The sequence below is a fragment of the Perna viridis genome, chromosome 3, assembly GCF_037379345.1.
Source record: "Perna viridis isolate PV_CMFRI_1.1 ecotype Kerala chromosome 3, ASM3737934v1, whole genome shotgun sequence".
Taxonomy (NCBI): Eukaryota; Metazoa; Mollusca; class Bivalvia; order Mytilida; family Mytilidae; genus Perna; species Perna viridis.
The window spans coordinates 60476000-60491076 of NC_142447.1; the positions used below are offsets into that span (position 1 = coordinate 60476000).

Genomic DNA, 15077 nt, shown 5'->3' on the forward strand with positions numbered 1-15077 from the left:
AATGATAGGGTTAATGTGGTAAGCATATTTCTTACAGCTCTTGGAATTAGGCTGGGAATTTCATATGGAATCCAGAAAAAAATAATTACAATTCAAAATTACACAAATGATAAAAAAGTCAATTTTTGGGGCGTGGTTCTCTTTTGATTTGAAAACTGTAAGAGATGTCTGAAATCTGATTGAAAAATTCAGGCAGGGATTTTCATGGGGAATCTAATGAAAGAAAATCGTCAAATTCGCACCAATGTTTTTTTTTTTTTTTTTGCAAAAGCGCAGCATGATACGACCGCAGTGGTCGAACCCTGAACAGTTAGGACAAGTGTGGACACAATATTAGTTTTTTGACAAACTTAAGCATAGGGACGTACAATTCATTACGGACACAAGAACTGGTTTGGACACTATATTGCACACAATTTGAAAAAAAAAAAATTACAAAATCAGACCAAAAATAAAAATATACAATTTTTAGGGTGTGGTCCCTTTGACCCCTTATAACTAGAAAACCATAAGAGATACTTGAAATCTGATTTACGTAAGGAATCCAATAAAAAATACAATTTTGAAATCGGACCAAAGTTTTATCATATCACACATCATACCTATGATGACGTATCACCGACTTCGACTTCTTATATTGAGGTATGCATATCACTTACTAACATTGCAAAATTGGCGCGAAATGAATTATGCACACAAAGGCATATCTCGACTGGGCATTCTATATATTATTAACTGCCGTATAGCAAAGCTTAGCCGACGCTATAATGTCGAAGCAATATATTTTCAAGTACAGTGAATTTGCATTGTTTTTTTTTATAAAGTTTGCTTTAAGTTTCATATATAATTTAGCTTTTTGTTTAGAATTAGATAATCGTTTTATTTTGCGATACTACATTTTACCGTTTGTCTATAATTAAGCTATTATTCTGATATTTGTTGAAATTTGCGATAGAAATCTTTTCTGATGTGATTTTATTTTCATGAATTGCGAAAGCGTTTAGCAAGTTTGTCAGCTACAGGGTGATTTTATTGTGTTTTCGAGTCGTGTATAATTGAGTTATTGAATGTTTTACGAAAGATCAATAAATATGCACCGATTGCTAATAAATATTTTTACAGTTTATAAAGATTTTGGCTCTTAATGGTTGGTGAAACCTGTCCTAGCAATGGAGGTAGTCTGTCCATACGCCCTGTGACAAAATTGGAGGCGCCAGCGAGATTAATATTTTGCCACCCATGCCACCGAGCCCAACATTACAATTTTTCGTCGCCCGTTCGCCGGAGTTGCCAGTATAATATAAAAAGTTCGTATTTTTATACAGCGCTGCGTGAATGTGAAATTATATTATATTTTATGTTAGCGTATACTGGTTATTGAAATTCAATATTTCAAAATAAGGCCGCCATATTTGATGTGCAGTTAATTGGTGATTTAAATCTACAACGTCATTATGGAGGAAACACGTCATTGATTCGTATTATAAAGGCGTTCTCATTCTAGTTGATTGACTTACATATGTACGTAGAACTTCGTTGGATAAATGTGTATTGGTTTTCAGCACTGACCGTGACTTCACTACGCATTACACTGAATTACTCACGTGTGATGATGTCAATATAACACTGAGGTCCAACAGTTGAATTCCATATAGAGAACATTTTGTTTTGACTATAAGAAAACAGCACATTTGATTTAGAAAATTGTGTTGTTTGTATTTTTTTACAAATATGTTGAACATTTTGGTATAATTTTGTTTAATGTTTTAGCTTGAATTTCAATAGCGGTTAGTTTTTGCAATATAGGCGTCTGTTAACTTCATACACTGAGCACTTTGTTTCATTTTTTTGGTCGGTGAGTTATCATTATAATTCATTTCATCACTTGTCTTGTCTATCATTTTATGTTTGTCTTGTGTTGATCACGTCTGATGATAGATCACCACATACGCCGACAATCGGCGCCGAGTCCGGGAGTAAAATCTCCGAACCTGACATAGAAAGGATGGTACAACTCTTATCACATCATAGAATAATATAAAGTTCTCATTGCTGATGAGTTGATATGTTGATTAAGAGTAAATCAACAGTAAAAAAAAGAGGTATTTGGTATTAACACTAGTACACTAAAAGCTGTAGATAGTGACACCGGAATTAAACCCAAACCCCCTGTACCTCCTGTGAGAAAATATTATCACGATATTTCAGCTGTTATTGATAAACTTAAAGTTAGTTTTAACTTAGGGAATCAAACTCTAAGTAGCAACCCACTTTCTTGTCAAAGACAGCGCCTACCGTTATTTTTTTCGGGTGATCTCAATTGCTTCCCCTTTTTTCTATGTCACATGAAGTCATGTGACAAAAAACAAAGGGGGAGCAATTAAAATCTAATCTGAATTAGATTGGGACAAAATGAGGCCATGTGGCATATTTATCACATTCAGTAGTTGATCTTGATCTATCAAAATGAGGGATATCTAGTAAAAGTTGGGTATTTTCATGTAGTCAAACAAACTTTCAGAGCATTAAGAGTCCCCGCTTATGACATTCCTGCTGAAAATTTTCTCAAATACGTTAAAAATGATTTGATTTCATTGTGATTGTATTAGAAATTAACCCATTCTCAAATTTTCAATCATTATCATTGTGGCTGACCTGTGATTTAAATACCCTATATCGCACCCCTAGGCCTAGACCTATATTGCATATCCTATATCACACCCCTAGATTCATATCTCATACCCTAAATCACAAGCCTAGACTAATTTGTGTTACCCTAGACCTATATTGCATACTGTGCAAATGTATATTACACACCTAGACCTATATGGCATACTGTACAAATGTATATCACACCCTTAGACCTACATGTATATCACATACCCTATATTACACCGCTGGATTATATCGCACCCTTAGTCATACATATGCACATCATATACTGCATATCACTCCCCTAGACCTACATATATATGGCATACCAATAGCACATCTCTAGAACCTACATTGTATACCCTATATCACATCTCTAGAACCTACATTGCATACCCTATATCACACCCTAGACCTGTATTGCATACCTTATATCACTCCCTACACAAAACACACTTGCAGTATAATTAAAATATATGATTTAATGAACATGACATGCGAAAATCTGTATCTGATGCGGGTATCAACCTTCGACCTATATCACCAATAGCCCAAAGTAGGTTGACATTTGAGTCTTGTGTTGATATCGCATGTGATACAGATTTTGGCATGTAATATTCAGTATGGAATGTACATGTGTATTATATCCATATACATGTAAGTCATAATTGATTATCAATACGGTTCTTTTTAGTGCATTGTAAAGATATACATTTAGAATAAAGATATTAAAGTTAGATACAGGATTATCATGACACACGAAAGACACAGTCAAGAAATTCTATGTCCATGAAAGTGCATTGAAAATGTGATGGCTATCAAGGCACCCAAAAGTAGACATTTCCAAAGAGCTGATTTCCAGGGACATTCATTCGTGTTCAATGTATTGGATAAGTGAAGGTATACATAAGTTTGTTCATATACTTCCAATGTACACAATGATTTAAAATTTTCAGAACTGGTGATATATGTAGGTCTACTGTATACATTGCTAGTGTAGAACAGTTGTCGTATGTCTTAGCAAAATTAGTACATGAAATGACTTTAATTTATTGTTTTAAACTGACCACTTCAAACCACTTTAATGTTATTCCTGGTTATGAGGGGATGTTGTTTTAACAATGACGACCTGTTAGTGAAAAGTAACCTATTCTACTATAACTAATGTTATCTGTTATTGACAGTTATTGAAACAAAGATGTGCTCATGAAGTACACTGTACTACATTTTTGTACAGTTTGTTATGTTTTATTTAAGATAAAATTGAATTATTTTAGAGAAAGAAGTATTTATTTTTTTCTTAATTAATACAGCTGATAGAGATATTTTAAGAATAACATTTCAGAACACTAAAATATAGTTTATATATTTATTGTATCAATCAGTAAAAACCTGGGACAATGATAACCACCCAGCCTCTATTTTTGCCTGATTTTGAAAGAATATTTCTCATCAAGAGGAGGTTTCTGTACTCCATATGATGTGGTTAAAATACATGTATATTTTCATGCATTTACATATTGTAACATAATGCAATTATCAAAGGCACTGTTATAATTTTTTCCTTGATTTCTTTTCAGTGGTAACCCCTTTTAAAGTTTCACTAGATCTACATTTTGTAGCGAGAAGAAAGCAAAAGCAAAATGGACTATTTTTGTGCTGGGACACTATTTAGGCATCCAACAAAGTATACGATTCTCAAGTGCTGGTACATGTCAACATCTCTTAATAAAAACTACAAATATGAAGTCTGATTTCGTAGCACTTATTTGTTGGCAAAACATAAGAATTACTTGTATTTTAATGCTATACATATTGGTGAAACAATCATGCATAAAAAAAATGAAAGAAATGCACATACATTATTGAAGGCAGACAGGTATAAAACACTCTGCTTAAGCACAATAATGATTCATCATAAAAAGTGGTACTCATGGGATATGGGTTCACTAGTAACCTTTTTTGTTTTGGAAAGTAGAAAAGATGGATTTATATTCAAAGTGCATTTGTTATAAAGAATGACATAATATTTCCTGTATTCACTACATCTCTTTATTCTTGACTTTACATCTTGATTGGAATCTTAGTTTGCTAAAAAAAAAATATGAGGTACAAAGTTTTTTAGTTTAAAGATCTTTAAACTGCATAGTAGTTTTGATAACAAGAGTTTGTATCCTTGTTTGAATTGAAAAATTCCTATAGAAAGGTAATTATTTATTGTAAAAAAGTGTATAGTTTAGACATTTTCAACTCAGGGCCTAATCTAGACAACAATGACAAGGACAAGCTTTAGTAAATTCTGTTTGAAAACTAACAATATTGACATATCTGTTCATTTAATCTATTACAAATCACTGCCAAAGAGAGCAAAAACAAGGACAAGTTTTTTGCTCATTTCTCCCTTTAGATAAGATCCTTGGTTAACCTAGCTCCCCTAGTCCACAGGATTCATTTCTTCTTCATGCATCTCCAACCCGAAATTCCAAAGTGTGGATTTATTCTTACTTTGAAAATCCATCTAATATTGTCAGTCAGTGATTCACAGTGGAGTTCATATTTTTTGAAGAAATGCTGGTTTGGATGTAATGTGTCTAGAAATTTGAGGACATGAACGTACACAGAAAGAAATGCCAAAAACAATAAAAGAAAAGATCCATAAATACATTAATAAACAAGTAGTATTAATATGCATTTAAACAGTTGGTTGACTAGGTTTCTGATCGGTTTATTTAGCTTGCAATTTGGTTAGATGAATATTTATGAGGTCTTCCTTGACTCAGTGCTTCATCACTTTGATTAAACTTTAGATACGAGCGTTACAAACGTTTTCTCGTCAGGTTAGCGCTAAATAAAGTTAGAGTGATTTATTTGTGTTATCACGACGACCTAATTCATATGCATAAATGAAAACCGGAAGTAACGCGCACTTACCATGGGCGGCTTCTTTTATCTTTACATGGTTCTGCGCCTCGTGACACAGGTGTCGACGCAGGTGTATGACTTCAATAATTAAAAGATATTTGCATTTCTTTTGTCTTAAGAATTTTGAAATAAAACAATTTACATGGTGAATTTGACACAATACACAATTTGTAATAGGTGACCGTAAGTGAGTTTAAGGGAGCTTTTTCAGGTACGAACAATATTTTTTTCGGTCTGTTAAAGTATTTAATTTTAGCAAAAGAGATTTAGAACACGAGGAAGCTTCAGCACGAAACCCTTTTATGGGTTCTCAAATAAAATTACCAAAAACCAATAAAAAATAGACATGTTCGTATTATCATATAATAGCTGTACTTGCGGGATACTGGTACACTTATCAGGAGTAACGTTCCGTAAAAAGGGGAGAAACAATATTTTCATTGAAGAGTTTAAATCTTAGAATTTAATTTACTTTATGTTCAATCGAACATAACAGAACATAATGAAATATTTCCATGTGAATCTTCGAATAGAAGTAGTGTCGTTTCTCTGTGGACTGTAGTCTTCATCCATGTAATAGTTGAATATTTCTGTCATTGTTTACCATTTTCTTATCGAAGTGGTTTCAATGATATATTGGCCGGCAAACCACAACTTTCAATATTTTCACTCTCAGTTGTCGAAATCATGTAAAAAGTGCATTTCAATCATTCGATTTATGAATTAAAAAACCAATGACGTAGCACGGTCATGTGACCACATGACTAATTAAAATCCGTATGGCGTGGGTCAACGTCGATTTTGAATCAATTTATCTTCAATTTAACGGCGTAAGTGAACACGGTTCATTCCACCTATTCCAACATTTTGAAATTTAAGTTAAAAAAACAAAAATTTCATGTTGGAATAGGTGGAATTATTGTGTAAACATTGGACAAACAATCGGATTAGCTTGTAAAAACATTATTTAATTGGTGATGTTAATTACAGGTAAAAAGGAGATTTTTTGTAAGAATGTTGGAATTAATATGTTTTGTAAATGTATCCTTTGCTTACTTCAGTACAGTTACTTTTGATTTTTTTAATGTTTATTGGAAACTGTGCTATAAAAACTGATTTTGTCTGATATTGTATTGTTGTATTCTGTTATATTTGTGATGACTTTGTCTGAATCATGCCTCCTGGTATCTTCATGGAATAAATGATTTGAACATGAGAAAAAGAAATTAAAACTAAATAAATTCATTTTTTTTATTTTGTACATTGATTATATATAAACAACATATTGAACAACTAAATTATTTAGCACTAACAAAATTCTTTGATCAGAAAGAAGCACAAATATAAACAAATTACTAAAATCATACTGCAATATTGCAAAAGTTAATTCAAGACAAAAAGCACAAATATACTGTTGAAACACAAATAAAACATAGTAAATTTGCGACATCAGCATACTGGACTGGTGTGAGTTCCTGGTTTTGAAGTCTGGTTTTCAGGTTGGCGAGTCTGTTGTCTATCTCTCTGTATTTTGGTGGTAGTAGTGGTAGTACAGCTGCTCTACGAACTAGTTGGTGGACATACTCATCATCTTTGTATGCAGTTTTAAGGCCATGTTTCTGTGCATTTCTCCATATACACTGGGTGTAGTGGAAGAAACAACCTTTGATGTTGATGCCAGGGAATACTGCGTAGGCGGCATTGTGTACTGCTGTTTCGTAGTCTACAAACATGGTTGTCGGGTGAAGAGGAGTGTTGTTGGTGTTACATAGATCTTTGAGTATACTGAGTAGTCGAATATACATTGGTTGTTCTTTACCGGGTAGTAAACTGTACACCAGTGGAAACATAGTTCCATCAACCATAGCGTGAAGAGTATATAACTGGTAAAAGTAGGTAGGGCATGAGTAAAATGTACCATCAGCATAAATAGTAGTAGCTGCAGCTAAGTGAGTAAGGTTGGTTGGTGTACTAAATATCAACATGCGGCCATGTGTGTTGTCATCTGCTAGAAGAAATTGTTGTCAAACAGTTGTTTCAGCCCATTCAGCCTCAATATTAATATCAGCTGCTGGGTTTGGTAGTGCGGGTAGTAGTTTGTGTCTCTCGTTGTATAGGCTGCCTTTACAGGACTGGAAAGTTGGTATGTGTAAAATGAGATTATGTGTGTCATCATTCCACTCATGGTTGCGTAGTTTGACGGGTTCCTCTTGGTATATGCTAGGAATGGGTGTAAGTTCCTCTTTGCAACGTCTTTTCATCTTTCGTAAGATGTCATCTACTCTAAGTTGCATTGTGTCAGGTTGGTGGTTGTGGTTTGCCATTACTTTGGTTGGTAAGTCATTCTTAGTATTTATAGTTGCAGGACAGTTGCGGGTGGAACACTGTCAGTAACATCTCTCTCCACGTCTAGTTTTAACTTGGAATTTAAAGCCATTGTGGATCAGGTTCTGATTGCCTAGTCTGTTGGTGGTAAATCTAATGTCTAAATGTGCATTTGCCATGTTTTACTATGAATGACTACAGACTGGCTGACCCTCACTATTTAAGCTCATTTTAAAGCTTGGGATGTTCAGCTTTGAACTGACATTTGGCATCAAGATAAAAGTGAATACTATTCATAAATCATTAAAATAAATTAAAAAGTAATAAGCTTGGCTTCATCAACCAAAACCAGCTTGGCATTGTCAATTATTGGCATGTTAAATGGTAGAAAGTTAAAATGGTTTTAAAAAGTTTAATATAATTTTTATTTTTATTTTAATAAAACATATTCCTCATTTTCTTATATTATTAGAATTTAATTCATTTTCACTCAAAATTTATTTTGTAGGAAAATTTATAAAGAGGAATTTTTCATATTTAATTCTCAGGTAAATTTTACCTGTAAAACTAATTAATTACTAATTATTGTAACAACATATTAGGCTATAACAACATCTATTGTTCTCTGCATGTTGGAATAGGTAGAATATGTAATTTCAAAATGTTGGAATAGCTAGAAGACACCAGTGAACACAATGGGCATTTTTGTGATATATATTAGGTGTCATAAATCAAAATAAACCAAAAATTGAAAAAAATGTGTCATGTCTCCTTTAAGACCCTCAATTGTTTTTAAAAGATCATTCATATCTAAAACAGCTGAAACAGGCTGATGAGAAATTAGTTTCTGTTCTAGAAGTACCAGAAAGTTCAAGCTCAAGTTCAAATGCTCTTACCTCTTACTAAGGATTTAAGTAGGCGTGGCAGCCACAGGATGTGTAAGCAGAGTATTACGGGCTTGACCCTTCAACGCATTTCCAATACGATCAACAACTCGGGGTGTGATTGTTCTCTGAGTAAGCATTTTACATCAAAAGATGTTTCACTCTTTAATAGCATCACCCGAAAAAATAACGGTAGGCGCGGTCTTTGATAAGAAAGTGGGTTGCTACTAAGAGTTTGATTCCCTAAGTTAAAACTAACTTTAGGTTTATCGTTGACAGCTGAAAAATCGTGAGAATAAATTGCTTCGGCATTATAGCTTCAGCTAAGCTAGGCTATCTTGTAATTAATGAAATATAGAATGCCCAGTAGAGCTATGCCTTTGTGTGCATAATTCATATCGCGCCAAGCGTGCAATGTTAGTGATATGTATACGACAGTATAAGAAGTCGGTGATACGTCATGATGGATATGGTGTATGATATAATAATACATAATGTAAAATAACACATACGGTGACATGATTTGTTTGTGGTCTGGCCCCTTTGACCCGTTATAACTCGAAAATGGTCTAAAAAGGCATAGAACCTGCTGATCCATTTATGTATGAAAATCAAATAAGGAACACAGTTTAAAATTTATTTTAATACTCCCCCACCCCCCCAAAAAAAACAAAAACAATCAAACTTTCTTCATGGGTTTCGATAAAACACATATTTTCACCATTTTTGGCCTCTTTAACTAAGTCGGTGGGGGCCACAAACTCTTAATTTTAAGGTACCTTCCTTCGGTGGTTGGTAAAATCAAATCATTACAAATCTACGATGCTGTTTTCGGTGTACTGTACTAATTTTCAATAAAGGGGTTTGGTTTGACACTGAGATTGCCGAATAAGTAAAGCTTTGAAATAGCGAATGTACCCTCTGAGACTGGCTTTAGTGTATTGGAATATCTACGTAATTAGGTGCGTGGCTAAAATGCAAAACTAAGTTATACGAAATGGCCAGTGTTGCTTAATAATGCTGTAATACTCAAAATTTCAAAGAGAGTAAAATATAACTTGATACACCGGTACAACAAAAGCTATATTTTGTATTTAGTTTGGTTAACAGTGCATTTGAAAAAAATATGACAGAAAAATCAGAACATAAACCTGATTGAATGGGTAGAGTTTTGATAACAAATCAATTTCAGGTGACTTTGAATGACCGTAGTAATCAAGTTCAATTTTTATCAACACATTTATTATTCAGCAAAAACTGGTAAACCCATGGCAAACACTAATGATATACAAAAAAAAAAAAAAAAAAAAAAAAAATGTCATGCGAATGATAACAAAACATGAAAAAAAGTTTAGCCATCCCAAGAGACACAGAAATAGAAATGGATATCTCCTACTCCCCCGTTTAATAACATGCACCTTGATTTGGATCAAAAACTTAAATGAGGGTGTACAGTTGTAGTATGCAACAAAAGCCCCATGAAAGCTTCATTAAATTCCATTCAGTTGAGTAGAAAGAGGTACGGGTACTCCACGTCAGAGAATAATAAAGTCCACGTTTGCTGATGTGAAACTTCAGAGAGCTTAGAGAAGTTAGATCCAACCCTTACATAAAAGGTCCACATATTCAATGCTTAGCAAAGATTCTGTAAAAGTTTCATCGAATTCCATTCAGCAGTGTAGGAGAACCGGTAATAATGGATAGGAGATGGGTACCCCATGTTCCAATATTCAATAAAAAAAACCCTCGTGGATTGCAACATGATACGACCGCTATCAGTTGAACTCGGTTCACTTGGGGGAAGTGTGGACACAATATTAGCTTTTGACACACTTAACATAGTGACTTACAGTTCATTATGGACACAACAATTCTTCTGGATGCAATATTGCACAATATTTTGGAATTCAATTTAAGTACAAAGTTCTACTTCAGGGTGCATTCATGGATCACTTTGTACCTCATATCTCAAAAACAGTAAAGGATGAGTAAATTTGCTAAGCATACCTTTAAAACTCTTGTATGTAGGTAAGGATTTTCATGAGGAATCCAATAAAAACACCAAAATATGACAATAATAAATGAGACGATTGTTTTGGGCGTGTGTGGCCCCCTTATAACCAAAAAAGATAAGAGATATCTGAAACCTAATTGAAAAATTCAGGAGAAATCGAAAAAATACAATTATCAAAATCAGACCAGAAATAATTTGATCATAAAAAAAGTTTATTTTTAAGGCGTGGCCCACTTTGGTCTCCATAGGTCGTCCACGCAAAATGCTATTTAGAATCTGTTATTTATTCTTAAAACAGAATTTGCAGAACGGTAGGGGCCATTGACCCTATTTCATACAGAAAGCTTCCTTAAGCATGTGAAGCAAGTGAAACTATGTCGAAATTTCACGACATTTGGTTCGGGACAACTTAAGTTATCGCGCGGAAACGAAAATAAAGAATAAATAACAAGGCCGCCGACGGCGACGACGTGTACAACAACACCATAACATAACACGACCGCGAAAATTGCGGTCGTATATAGAAATGATAAAGTTCAAGTTTTGTTATTGGAAACCCCTAATTGCTTTAAAGAAATAATTGAATACAAAAAAAAAAAAAAAATAAAATAAAAAAAAAAAAAAAAAATAGCACTTTTATATATTGTAAATTTCGATATGCTGTACACGTGTTTCAAGGTGTAATCTCTCATCAGGAGCATTAAAATCAAATTTATAGGTAGATCAAAATCAAAATATTAGTTGTATACAAGAAGTACTCATAACCAAAACTATCGAAAGAGGAAGCCAAATCCATCACCGAGAAGTTCTACCATATGCAATGCAAGGAATGAAGCCTCGGTGAAAAAAGGAGGTACACAATGGGAATATGTAATAAAGATTGAAAGTTTCATTAAATTTCATTCAGTGATGTAGTAGGAGTAACAAAAGGTATGAAGTACGGACGGATGGAAAAAAGGGCGGACACCCCCTATCACTATTTACTCCCACTTTGCAAGTTGGGGTATAACAATAATGTGCATTAGACTAAGAATACACATAATTTAAAGTTTACCTGATCCTATAGCGGGGATTCCAACAGACCTAGCATGTTTATCATTGGCATCGATTAACGACAGTTTGACTACTCTTTGAAGGTCTTCCAAAAACTCGTCTGTCGACTTTTTCTTATCCCATGCCGGTGAACATACATGGACAATAAAATTATACTTCAGGTTACCAGCACCAGTTACGCATGTATTGTGGGGTGTGAGTCGCTTATTTTCCTTCAAGTATTTAGAACATTCAATTTGTACCGTATCACCAGCATGGTCAGCTATTACCTTGGAAAGTCCAGATGTGTGGCTCATTTGTTCGCTGGATGAATTAACGATGCAGTCGGTCTGTAGAAAACACATGTTACCTTGGTAAACATAAACACTTACTCCCTCATTAGTTTTCATTACCAACGAAGCATTATCAGGTGTATGAGACATCATTTCTTGTTCTGAAGTCGCCGTTGATTGATTTTCTATATCGACAGATGTTTGTTGGGTATAGCGTTTCCGGGTACCGACCTTTCCATCAGTTGTCTGATCATTTTCTTCACCGCTAAACAAATCATTCTTCCCTTTAAATGAGCCCTTACTAGTTTCAGGATTTTGCTGAGAACACTCCCATTTATCGGCGTCAGAAAGGTCAGGATAAAGCATTGAAATATTTCCTTTGGTATGCGTTTTTATCGATGATGAACTTGTTAATGTGCTTTTCTCAGTAGCATCAACCACGGAACTTTTTGTAGTTGTTTCCTTGCCTTGGACAAAGTGAACTGGACTTGAAATTGAAGTGGACATATTTTTCTTCAATTCAATAAGAATCAATCGTGCGACAGTTATTTCCGATAAAGAACCAGTTATGACATATTTTCCATAATCATCTTGAACGACTTTTACTCCAGATTCTTGTTCAATCCGTTGACAATTCTGTTCTGAACTAGCAAGTTTGCACATTGAGTCAGTAAGCTTTGCTCGTATATTGACAACAGCCTGAATAAAATATTAATATAGACGTCTACATCTATATACACAAGGTAACTAATAGAACAAACAAAACATAAAAAATCCGAATATAAGGAAAACAAATTGTAAAACAAATAATTTAAGTACTAGCAATGCAACCTCTCTTAAAGCCGTGGGTGACATCAGGTGCCACGGTAGGTGAGCATGTCTTGCTCAGCCTGCGGCAACTCAGTTAAATCCGGTAATATTCTAACGACAATAATGCAGCTCCCGATGGGAGTCACTAAGGAGTCTCATCGTCAAAAATCGGCGATATCATTTAATTCAACAAAGTATCATGATGTAAATAAAGTAAATAATGCGAGAAAATTATCCGGGACAGACAAATTAAGTCAAGATAATAAAAAAAATCACCATAAACATGGGGCAATAATAACAATATTTGAGTGAGCGCCAGAACACGTGACCGTGGACGTGATATAACAATAAATCATGCGAGAAACTGACACTGTCTCAAAAATTAATATGAAAATTAAAAGGAAATTGAATGTTTCTCTGTATAATCTATATGCCTTTACATGAACTGTAATTGAGAAAAATACCTTAGGTAGTCACAATAACTAGCTCCATTGACTTGCCCCGATATAGTAACTTAGTATGCACTACTGCAGTAGTAAGCGTTAAGCATCATAAAAATTCCAATAAAATCCTTTGAGGAAGAGTTGCGCTTACGGGGTTTTAACAAGAAAACCTTCAGCTAAATTATCTCATCAGACAATGATTATATTCCTTCCTACACATTTTAATACAATGTCTATCCTTCCTACAATTTCATTAAAATCACTTAAGTGGTTTAGAAAGACTTGTGCATGCAAGATTTTAACATATGAAATCCTTTAAGATGAATTTTCTCCCATTGCAAAAATTGGACCATAGTTACGCTCCTTCATTCCTATATAAATATGATGCCTAACCTTACTTTAAAATGCTTCAAAATTTCTCGAGAAATTTAAAAGTTGAGCTTAAAAGACATGTGAACAGACGAACAGACAGACGGACAGTGTGGTTCCTATATATCCCAAACTTTATTTAGTGAATATGAAAGTACTAATTTTTAAGTGGAAAGGATTGCTGCTTTTGAACATCGCAATAATCAGCAGTATCTTTCAAATGGACAGAAAACTAAGGAGCTCATTAAATAACATCGTCATATATTTCAGTCTGTCAAGCACTTTTTGGGTCAACAAAATTAGGAAATCAGAAAATAATTTCCTTAAAAATCAGGAGGTTATCAAGAATTTTTTTAACATAAAAAGTAATGTAATACAAAATTCCATGAAAATGGCCGCCTTTCACCACTCTAAGTAAGAGCTTTCTAGAAATGTAGCAATTTGAGAAGCAACACTTTGAAAGAAGTTAGAACACTTTGATTAAAATATTTAGTAAAGAATATATTAAGTCACATTTGAATGTAAAACAGCAACCCAATGAATACACAATATCATTCTTCACAATATACATTCAGTTTTACTTGTATAACAGTAAACACTATGAAATATATAAAGATTTCAACATTTTTTTGTGGTACAAAGGTTCAAAAGTAGGAGTTATCAGGAGTTTCTCTGGAAAATTCAGGAAAAAAATTTGGAATTGCTCAAAATCAGTAAAGTCAGGAGTCGCTTGACAGACTGCATATATAACCATACTCAAATACCTCGATGTCACAGTGATGTGCAGTGTATTTCTGAGAACCTCTCATCTTTTCAACAAACCTCTCAGCATCTGCAAAAAATAATAGATTATAATAAGGATGTAATGTGTAAATAGAAATATCTGAAATAGACAAAATTGTAATGGTTCTTACGTCCCTTTCAAAACGGGAGGTAAAGACTTGTCATGCTATCCGTCCTCCCGTCTACAGTTTCCATCCTTCACTTCTCTGAAATCCCTAAACATAATTTGATGCATCTTCTAACAAAATCTTCATCCCAAAATACTTTTTTGTACAAACTTTTTTTATGTTTCTATCTAAATTCTACCCCCTCCTAAGCGACAATATGGTAAAATCATCAATTACTTTCAAGTTTTAAATGAAATCCTACAACATGGATCCCTATTTATATCTGATTTTGAATAATCAAGTGGCTGCGATAATAGTTGCGGTGAAATCCTGCCCCACCTTTTGGTCGATGTACTATGACGATGTCTATATATATTTTTTATTATGGAACCCAAAAAGTAAAGGTATCCTTTCGTGTCCAGAGTTCTTCTAGTATCACTGTA

At 33.9% G+C, this 15077-nt stretch overlaps 1 protein-coding gene across 3 annotated transcripts in view; it reads right to left on the reverse strand.

The window, feature by feature from the left end:
* Positions 1 to 15077, reverse strand: part of LOC148623191 (uncharacterized) — a 99609-nt gene that overhangs the window by 27092 nt on the left and 57440 nt on the right. For 2 of the 3 annotated variants that reach the window (XM_088573806.1, XM_088573805.1), the window contains exons 13-14: positions 14509 to 14576; positions 11852 to 12821 (exon numbers count right to left, since the gene is read on the reverse strand). In XM_088573806.1, coding sequence (XP_088429932.1) covers positions 11852 to 12821; positions 14509 to 14576 — 1038 coding nt within the window. Of the gene's footprint in view, positions 1 to 1571; positions 1673 to 11851; positions 12822 to 14508; positions 14577 to 15077 lie in introns of those variants that run through there. The other variant, XM_088573807.1, reaches the window with a different exon arrangement.